This window comes from Gallus gallus, chromosome 4 (assembly GCF_016699485.2).
Source record: "Gallus gallus isolate bGalGal1 chromosome 4, bGalGal1.mat.broiler.GRCg7b, whole genome shotgun sequence".
NCBI lineage: Eukaryota > Metazoa > Chordata > Aves > Galliformes > Phasianidae > Gallus > Gallus gallus.
Window position 1 is genome coordinate 83,983,580 of NC_052535.1, and position 10,838 is coordinate 83,994,417.

At 43.4% G+C, this 10,838-nt stretch overlaps 1 protein-coding gene across 2 annotated transcripts in view; it reads right to left on the reverse strand.

Moving 5' to 3' along the window:
• The window catches only part of UVSSA (UV stimulated scaffold protein A), a 48,347-nt gene extending 40,667 nt beyond the window's left edge, over window positions 1–7,680 (reverse strand). The window contains exons 1-6 of one of the 2 annotated variants that reach the window (XR_210671.5): window positions 7,511–7,680; window positions 7,077–7,407; window positions 3,987–4,107; window positions 2,420–2,833; window positions 902–1,011; window positions 158–286 (exon numbers count right to left, since the gene is read on the reverse strand). Coding sequence is in view for 1 of the 2 variants with exons in the window: in NM_001396435.1 (NP_001383364.1) it covers window positions 158–286; window positions 902–1,011; window positions 2,420–2,833; window positions 3,987–4,107; window positions 7,077–7,407; window positions 7,511–7,608 (1,203 nt within the window). In the remaining variant the exon portion in view is untranslated. 2 annotated transcript variants of the gene reach the window in all.
• Between the last annotated feature and the right edge of the window lie 3,158 nt (window positions 7,681–10,838).

The window sequence follows — 10,838 nt, forward strand, 5'->3', positions numbered from 1 at the left end:
ACTTCTTTAGCTGACATTACAGCCAGGTGAATCAGTGAATCAATTAAACCTGCACTGAAAAGTTTGCCAGAATGAGGTTTAAGAGAGTACATTTTTGTATACAAACTAAGTATCACGAACAGTCCTCTCTAGTAACACCGATGTTTCAACAACTCACCACTTTTCTTTTTCTCTCTTTAAAAGAAATGTTCATTTCTTTGTATTTCCTCAGAGCAGCCTCCAGTCTATTCTTGAGATCAATGGCGCATCTCAACCGATCGTCATTTATTCCTGCTCGGGTAAATAGCTGCAAAGCAAAGAAAAAAAAAATCTACATCCTTATTCTTTTTCTATGACCTGAGCCAAAAAGCATTTGTTTATTTGTTTTCCCTCTACCTTTAATGAAACAACGTCACAAATTCTTTTCTTTTACACATAACAATTGGTCAATGCGCTTCTTTCTCCATCTAGAATTTAAGACGTAAAAGCAACCACTGAAGATGAATAAAAAATGAGCAGTTCTCATAAATATCTCCTAATAATGCCCTCTGGCAGGCCATATTTCCTGCATGAAGCTCCTGAGAATAACATCAATTGGCAGAAAAGGCAGCGTTCTTCTGATGCAGACATGGCTGATAAAAACATACCAAGTTTTACTTAAATACTCTGTGAAGCAGCTGTGTTTTCTTAGATGCCTATTTCTTTTTGAAATGTGTCTGCAGGCAGCACACTGAGTTCTGACCCATCAAACCCCCTCTGTAGCTCCTGCAGTCTCTTTCTGTCCACCCCTACAGAACCAGCAACCTTCTTTTCTATTTGCACCAATGTTTCTTTCAACCTGAATTTCTTTCCTCTCTCTCAAGCCTCCCAGCACCTAGTCCATCTTTACATAGGAAGTGAAGAAATCAGGTCTTTACCCCACCTGAATCCAGGACTGCACAGAAGGCAAGAATTTATTTCTGACGAGTTTGTGAGCATCTGCAACACTGTTTATTACAGCAGTATTGTCTTCGTTCTCGTGCACTTTGATATCTGCTCCAAACAGGAAAACAACAGTTAGTTGTAGCCAAGATACTGTAAACACTAAGTAGAAGTACTTGTTAACCTTTCTAAAGTATTTTACAGAAAGCATAATAACATACATAATATGTGACAGGATGAGGGGAAATGGCCTCAAGTTGCACCAGGGTAAGTTTAGGTTGGATATCAGGAAACACTTCTTTACAGAAAGGGCTGTTAAGCACTGGAATGGGCTCCCCAGGGAGGTGGTTGAGTCACCAACCCTGGATGTGTTTAAAAACCATTTGGATGTGGTGCTCAGGGACATGATTTAGCAGATGGTTGTTAGTTAGGGTAGTATTGTTAGGTTGTGGTTAGACTCAATGATCTTTAAGGTCTTTTCCAACCTGAGTGATTCTATGATTTTACATAGTTTTTTTTTCTAAACTACTTGATGTTCATTATTATATATTCTGTTATCCACATTCAGAAAGGAAAAGATGAAGAGCTTTCAGTTCAGTGATGACAAAGATTTGTTATGCCATCACATGAAGTAAACCAAAAACAGTGCAGTTTTACTATTTATATCACATCTTGCCCTATGTTCCAATAAATGAACTGGGCCCTAATGTACCAGTTCCTGCTTATTCAATATGAAATATTCCTATGGCCTCTATTCTAAAAGGGGCTGACTGACCCTTCTGGTCAAAGAAACCAAGTATGCCACCACACAAGTAAATGGTAAATGGTATTTTATACCACTTTGTTGCCTGTAAGCAACAAGGTAACTTTCCAATTCCATTGTCTGCAAGCACAGAAATAGATGCCTATCTCACCAGCCATCTGCACTTGAAATTCCAATCAGACAGTATTTGTAAGAGACTTCACTTGGAAAAAAGTGAATAGCCCTAAATACTCAGATTTCTCTAGCTGTAATTCCTATTAACAAAGCTATATAGAAAGGTATAATTGCAACCCTTAAGTCTTAAGGTAAAACTCTGTTTCCTGCAAGTTGTCAGTAATAAAGAAAAGATTAAGAAAGTCTCATTTTAAAACATGTAAATGAGTAGCTTATACCTATGCTACAGGGAGAAAGAAAGAAGTGAGTGCTGAAAGAAAATACTAGATACAGTGAATAAATCATTTAGTCTCTAAACACAGGAAAATTGTATGTACTATGAAGTGCTGTAATGTGTTCACGACCAATACAAATGTTCAGTTTCAGAAATTAATGAAATCTGTAAATCCCAGACAAAAACATCCAAACCTAAGAATGGCTGCTTATTGGGGCAGAAATAGAAAGGAAGCCCAAAGAAATGAAAATGATGCCCAGGGACCCCAAATGCTGAAGTCACAGCAAAAACAAACAAGCAAAAGAAAAAGAACTACAAAGCATTGCAAAGATTATCCCCAGCTCCTTGTGAAAAATTGTTGCAGGTACCTGTGGAGAGCTCAAGGTCTAGAGCATACTTATGAGAAATAAGTCCATGATTCCTGACAAAAGTCTCATAATCATCATCTCCAAGAACAGGAACACCAGATTCAACTTCAGAGCACGTGTCTCCATCTAACAGATCTTGCTCAGGCTTCTTCTGTTTGTCAGCTAACTCTTCGTTTTGATCCGTTCTAACACACTGAGAAATAGGAAGAATGTCCTTGCTGCAGCACGGCTGTTCATCATCCACACATCCCACATACGTGGGCAAGGAAGATGCAGATCTATCTTCATCAGCACTCGTTTGTTCGTTGGGTTCCAGTCCTGTGCTGTTCACAGTGAAGTCAAAAGGATCTGGCAACAGAAGCCGGAAACAGTTCTCCATCTCCGTCAGTGTTCCAGCAACCTCTTGGGACATCTCTATCAAGAGACACTTGTTTTAGAATGTTGTGAAACAGCGTGCAGTGCTGACTCCTGAGCAGAGCTCTATCTACAAAACAAATACTATTGCCAGAGAATCAATTTATCCAGTAATCAGTCACCATTTATCCATACACATTTCTTTCCAGTGCAGAGACTGTCCTCATAAGAGAGTCAATACTTCTCTTAAGCAGGAACCCTAGAACGTCCTGAACAAGGAATTTAGGACCAGCATTTCTCCTTTCCTATCCTCCCTAAAATTTCACTATCAAAGATGACTCAAATACTTCAATAAATCTGAAGCAGAACAGCATTGGTAAGAAATAAATATCCTTGGTAATGCCACTGGGTACTCATTCTGCAGCCATAAATGTTACAGTTGCTCACAGGTGTACCCATGAATATACGCTATAGCTAAGAGATGCTACTAATAAAACTGACTTTAAGAAGGTTAAATCTCTCTTTTCCATGCATGAAAACATTTGCAGCAGGTAGAATAAATGCAGACAAACGCATTCATTGCACAAACTGAAGCAAAGGAAATAAATAAACCTTTTTGAACTGTAACTTAGTATACTACGTATAAATACTGCAGAAATATGTTGGCTGTGTACATGTTCAGAGATTCAGCTCCCAGCAATATAATACTTTTCACAGATTTCCTATACTACATCTAGGATTGCTGTGCAGACTTGTGCCCAAACTTCTGGAACATACACTGTATATGCATTATGTAACTGAGGTTATCAGTAAAGAAGACTACCTGCCATAGATGCAGGAATTAAGCCACTAGATCCAAAACTTCCTCTGATATCACAGAATATCCTGAATTCAACGGGACCCACAAGGATCACCAAGTCCAACTCTATATGATATGCTTGAGTGTGGTTATGCATTCACACTTAACTTATAATTGTCTGGTCAGTAGTTCAGTAATCTTTCTATCTTCTCAATTTACTTGAGCTGTACGAGACTGTTACTTGTTTCCCTTGACGTTCTTTAGGTAAGAGACAGAGTGAAGTGCTAACAGATGTACTATTCCTGTACTGTGGGGTTTGCTATTACTTGGATACCTATTCTACTGGAATTTGGTTTATATAACCTTACATACAATTGCTTTAAAAACAAACCCACCCAAGTCAAAGCACATCACCTGCCATTTCTTTTTCAGCTCTTTTGGCTTTTTCCTTGTAAACATTATCCAATCGTTTTTGCTTCTCTTCTTCCCTCTTCCTTTCAGCCACTGTTCTTGCATGCACGTCCTGAAAATCCACCTAAGGAAATGAAGAAAAAAAAAGTACAACATTCCCTGTAAGAAGTACATAGAAAATCCATTTCCTAAGATCCTTATCAGTGATGAAAAATCCTCCAACGTAAGCAATCAGCCAGAAGCTCAGCAATACTTCCTTTTATCTCCTCTCCTCCTGGAATCAATAACTACAGAAATTCTGAATGGAAGTTTTATTTCTACTAATAAGGGACTGCTGAGAATCAAGGGCTTTTTTCTTTTTTATTTGTTGGATCCATTGATTGAGGGAAAGGATATCATTCGGTCTCACTTTCTTACGACTAAAACATAAACGTAAATCTGAGTGATTCAAAACACTGTTTCTTAAAAAAAAAATTGTAGGTTTTTATTATTTTTTTTCTTAGAAGGGCTTGAAAACGTACGCATTTTCACCTCTACTTTAAGGAAATGAATCCTGAACTGTGATATTCCATAAGAAAGATCACTTGAAAAGGAAATGTAAGTATTTCCTTTTGACTGCTACCATGTAGCTTTCATTAATTTCATTATGGATTATGCTGAGGGCTGGGCGAGCACATCCTTTGCTGCTTATAAAGGCTGCACCCTCCCTGGCTCTGTGCCTGTATTACCAGCACCCACTGAACATCTGTCTTTATTTTAACTGCTGGATGAGCCAGCACAAACTCAACAACTTAGTCAAAACACATCTAAGAACCTCATTCAGACAACACAGAGGGACACTACTCAGCTTCTGTGCTGGAGCAGGACATATGGAACCTTTTACTATTAGTCTGTAATGAATTGTTGGAGCTGGACACGACAAGGTGCAAACAACTCTTCTTGATTTAAAAGGTGTAAGACTAGCGAGCCTTAACAGCAACCAACACTGCAACTTTGAGGAAAATATTGGAATGCAGCATTAATACACTCAGTCTATCAAAGTCACATTCAGTTTATAATTCACACTTAATCTGCAACTCCATCTGTGCTTTCCTAGAATCAAAAAAATACTGCAGAAAATACTTTAGTACGCTTTATATATATATATTTCTTCTCCCTTCATCTCTGAATTTTGAGACAGGGATTTGTTAAAAAACAAACAAACAAGAAACCACCACCACAAAGATGTCTTCTGATATGCTGAAATATGTTTTGTTCTTGAAGTCAAACCTTCATACAGGTATAACTTCAGTTTACTAAGGTTAAACCAGTGGGCAGCCCTCCAAGTATACACCTTAAAAGGGCAGCAGTTGTCATCTTCTGACCAACTAACTTTGATGATGATAATCTGAAAAGTCAGACTCTGCTAACAGTCCTTAAACTGCTCCACACAGTGCCAGAGCTGTAACATCAAACAGCAGATGCACCTGATTTCTAGAAGGTACTAACTCCTTCTCAAGTCTTTTCACTGTCTCTCGCAGTTCAAGTATTAAGACGGCAAAAGGCTGACTACATCAACATCAGCTCTTAAGTACAGGAGCTGAGATTAGGTTGCTTCTGTTGGAACTGCTCTTCCCAGAGGTATTCAGATGCAGTAACAAAAAATAGTACAGCCACTCCTGCTGGGCTGCTCAGTATCACAGGGGCATGAAGTGAACACACAAAGTCATAAGCGAGGAGCATGTACTGACTGCAGGAGTGCAGAGAAGCACACCAAACTTCAGCTGACTTACTGTACATTTGAACATGCAGTCTACTGAATATGTGTTATGTGTTAGAGATCCCCTACATCAGTCCTGCAGTCCCCTACACTTACCATACACTTATTGGCTTCTGAAGCCAGAACAGGACTGCTCAGTATGGAAATAAGAATATCTTAAGCTTTCACAGAGAGACTTACTATCTGATCATCATCAGCTTAAGGCATAGGTATGATTTCCATTCTAAAGCAGCTGGACTGTGGGGCTCCAGGCAGCAATCAGTGGGTGGAGCCCTACTGGTTTGCACACTGAGAAAGCACTGGTTGGGTCCAGCTCTTCTTTCAAGTCCAGGGTTTTAAAACCTTTTAACCACGCTAAAAGAGGAGCAACAACAACAAACAACCATCCCAGTATTCCACTTTTTGACTGTGGATGCATCCTTAATGTTTACCCCTGGTTATTTTGTTTTTCTTTAATCGCTTTGAAGAAAGGTGATTACACAGTTCAGCCCCTCCCACAAGTACATTTTTCCATTGTACTTCTGACACACTGCAACTTAGTTTGGAGTCTCAGACAGCTCTTTTCCTTACTTTCTCTATCCAATTGGTTCTCAAGACTAAATCTGAACATGATTCAGTGACTAAATATAAGTGGCACACATACAACGTTCAGCTGAGAAGTTTAAGAAGTCTAAAAGGAAAAGAATCCCAGAAAACAACACAGTGTTCCCAGTGAAGGTGCTGTGTTTTGAAGAAAGCACATCTGCCTGGGGAGCACCAGAGAGCTCAGCTTCTGAGCAGTGCTACAATACGATGTCAGTGTGTGTGAGGTGAATTGTGCAACCCCTCCTGTATCTTGCATTCATCTTGTTACCAAAGGAACAAATCACAAAGGAACGGAGAATTGCAGGGGTTGGAAGGGCCCTCAGGAGATCCTTCAGTCCAACCCCCCTTCTAAAGCAGTTTCCCTGCAGTAGGTCACACCAGGAAGCGTCCGGATGGATCCTGAATGTCTCCAGAGAAGGAGACTCCATAACCTCTCAGGGCAGTCTGTATTTTTCTTAAAGGCATCTCTGGTTCAGAAAAGCCTTCAGAAAACACGTTATGCAAAGAAGTAGGCATTTGGTAGGGTTAGTACCTTATACCTTAAGAAGAGGGTTTCTGCTTCAGGTGAGAGCAATCACCGTAAGTCCAATGAAGACCGGGCCAGGCTGGGGTCTGTCTCTTTGGGAAGTCTCTTGAAGGCAACGCTTCACTTCCAACAGATTTCCTTTCACATTTATTGCCTTCCTCACTTTAAACACCTCCTCGAGACAATCCCCAAACACACACAGGGCAGTAAAAACGCAGAGTACCTTCTTGTTCTGCTTCAAATAGTGGTATCCCAGCGACAGCTTCTTGTAGGCCTCGCCGTACTTCTCGTGCCAGCCCTGCACTGCCGCGATGGCCGCTTTCCTCAGCTTCTGGGCCACCTCCCGGGGCGGGGGAAGCGGCTGCTCGTGGTCCGTCCCCACCGTGAGCTCCAGGAACTCCTGGAAGTTGGAAACGAGCAGCGTGCGGAAGAGGTGCGAGCGGGAGAAGAGCTCCTGAGCGATCTGGAAAGCGGAGAAGCGCATCTCGGCGTGCTCCTCGTGGAGCCTGGTCAGCAGCAGGTGGTACGCGTGGCTCAGGTGCTCCTCCGATGACCTGAGGGAACGGGAGAGAGGGGAATGACTGCAGTTCTACCGGGGGGCAGCGCTTCTTCCCGCCGCCATTAATGAACGGAAAGGCGGCGGGCCCAGCTCCTCACCTGCAGATTTTCTTCAGCTCCTTCATCCTGCCGGGCTCCAGCTGCGGCTCCCCGGCCGTGGTGAGCTCCTCCACCAGCTCGGCCAGCCGCTGGTCCATCTCCGCCACAGAGCCACCCACACCCACCCCGGCAACGCTCCCTCCCTCCCCCCTCTAGGCGCTGCTGACGTCATCACCGCGCGCTGCACGCGCGTGACGTCACGCTGCCCGGAAGAGCGGGAGGGAGTCCTTAAAGGGGCCGAGCCCGGGTATTGTGTGTGTGTGTGTGTGTGTGTGTGTGTGTGTGTGTGTGTGTGTGTGTGTGTGTGTGTGTGTGTGTGTGTGTGTGTGTGTGTGTGTGTGTGTGTGTGTGTGTGTGTGTGTGTGTGTGTGTGTGTGTGTGTGGCCTGAGGGCTGCCTCCCGATGCGGACGAGAAATGATGTCTTGGCGCACCCGCTGACGTCAGTGTGCGCCCCTCCTGAGGCACTGCGGCTCTGGTTGCCCGCCTCCCAACCCCGTGAGAGGTGACAGCTCTGACCCCACACCGATCTGCCGTGCGCCCACCCCCTGTGACGCGCTGGGTGTGACCGATGGGCTAATGGCAGTGTTAACTGCTGCTGTGCCGTGTGCGTGGGGTCATAGAATCGTGGAACGGCTTGAGAAGAGACTCCAACCTCCCTGCCGCGGACAGGGCCGCCAACCTTCAGATCTGGCACCAGACCAGGCTGCCCAGGGCCCCATCCAACCTGGGCATGAATGCCTTCAGGGATGGAGCACCCACAGCCTGTGTGGGCAGCTGTGCCAGCACCTCACCGCTCTCTCTGTGAAGAACTTCCCCCTGACAGCCAATCCAAGCCTCCCCTCCTGGAGCTTAAAACCATTCCCCCTTTCCTATCAGTGTCTACCCTTGTAAAAAGTTGATTCCCCTCCATTTTTATAATCCCCTTTTAAATACTGGAAGGCTGCAATGAGGTTTCCTCACAGCCTTCTCTTCTCCAGGCTGAACAATCCCAGCTCCCTCAACCTTTCCTCACAGGAGAGCTGCTCCAGCCCTCTGATCATCTTAGTGGCCTCCTCTGGACCCTCTCCAAGAGCTCCACATCCTTCCTCTGCTGAGGGCCCCAGACCTGTACACAGTACTGTAGATGGGGCCTCATGAGGGCAGAATAGAGGTGGACAATCAATCACCTCCCTGTTCCTGCTGGCCACCCTTCTTCTGAGGGAGCCCAGGATACCACTGGCCCTCCAAGGTGCAATGAGCTCCATGTAAAAGGCAACAAGAAGTGTAGGAGGAACAGCACAGCGTTCTGGCTTTAAATACCAGGTTTTGAGTGGCCTTCTGCCTTTGAGGCCTTCAGACCTTCAGCCTCTCCTCTCTGTTGCCTTACTGAAGCAAAATGAGTGGTAAATAAAGCAAAGGAGGCAGGAAGGCAGCCCTCAGTCATGGCACTGAGTAACCCCAATCCTTCTGTGCTGCAATGAGAAGGTTTGAGCCATTGCTGCAATCCAGAGCTCTGCATGCTATCCATACAGCCCTGCCCAGTAAGCTGAGTAGCATCACACGGCATGAAGCATCATCACAGTGTAGGTGTGTAGGATGGAGGTGCAGGGATGCACTTGGAAGGTGCAAGCACAGCCCAGGCCTCACCAGCCAAAACTTCATGATTTTTTTTCCCAGTGTTTTGGCATGTTTGTCTTCCACTGGTTAAATGATGGATTTTCTCCTTGAGAAAGCACCTCCACTTTGCAGCTCTTGAGCAGGAGGATGTCTGTGGAGTATTTCATAGGTGAAGACTGTTACAGCATAGCCTAGCAAAAGCATACTCCTAAATAGAAGCAAGCTATGCCCTGAAGGGTGAGTAAAGCTCATCTGCAGGACTTTCATGGCAAGTATTACAACAGAACTGTACTTAAGTGATATCTTCCTCTATGGAACCTCAGAACCTGATGAACACTGCGAGTAATCCACTGACATGTGGGAAGAGAAGTGAATGCACCTGTTGTATAAAATAATTAAAATGCAGATGAACAAACTGCTCTATTCTCAGATGAGCTGAGCTCGGCAGAGCACACAGGCACTTGCTGTCACTAAAACCCACTATATCCTTAGTGACATTTTACAGCGATCTCTTAGGTCTACCTAATACTGCAGCAGCAAAAAGCTCCTGTGAGCTCTTGAATTTCTATCCACATGAGTTTCCCAACTTGTAAACAGGGTGCAAATGTCAAAACTTCTCCCAGCCAGAACCCTGGCCTGCAAGACCTGTGCTGGGCATGGCTATGAAGAACATCCCAAATAGGGAGAGGTCAGAAAACACTCTGAAATGAGTTGATTTCAAAGGAAAAAGAAAAAAGCCTGTCCTATGTTTTTCTCCTCTTAACTACCAGAGATGCCAAATGAGATTTAAAAACTGAGAGTACCAAAGGCTTTGCTTTGAACTAGTGGGCAAATTTAATCCCAGTCACCAACTGAAGGAATTCAGTGAAGCCCTTGATACACACCACTGCATTACTGCTGCTTGCAGTTCCACCAAAGCACCTCAAATCTCTAGATCACATAGACCAGCATCACAATGCAGTCCAAATCTCTCATACTTTGTGCATAAGACTTGTCTACAAGCAGCCCTTCCTATGTGACATTTGTCTTTTCCCACTTGGCAGGTGCCCTGCTGCACTTCAGAGTGACCTTAAGTAATGAGCTCATTTTCAAACATATCTACTGCACTATATGCATACCTATGTTTTGCAGTAGTTCTGTTATATCTGACGTGATTAATGAGACCATCTTACTTTATAATAATGTTTCTTCTTCCTCATTGGCTTCTATCTAGCCTAGTAAACTGCACATCCTACATTTGCTTGTGAAAACCACATACAACAGCATAGTTCATCTCTAATGTTTAGATCTGTTTACTCTTTCAATACTTCTTATTTTTCTATTTCTTTTCTTTATTTGATTGAAAGTGCCTAAAAAACAGCTTTCTATTAGGCTATTGCTTGCAACAATACCATTGCTTTAATGTCTAGAAACAGCATTTCAGAATGAGCCTCAAGCAACGTGCTCAACATCTACAAAGTCACCAATTCATATCCTTGCAGAATGTTTAAAGAAATCCCTGCAAGGAGCCATATGGTTTTGCAGAGAATTAGTTGATGAATGAACACTGAGTTGTGTAACTCATCCACGGTTGTCCCTCAGGCAAATCTCAGTGACAGCGAAGCTGTTTAATTAAAAAAAAAAAAAAATATCACAGGCAATTACATAAAATGGTGTTTGCTCAAGTTGCTGAGTTTCTTTCCCCTTCTGCTTTCTAATGAATGTGGTAAATATCCACTGTTCAAATATTTC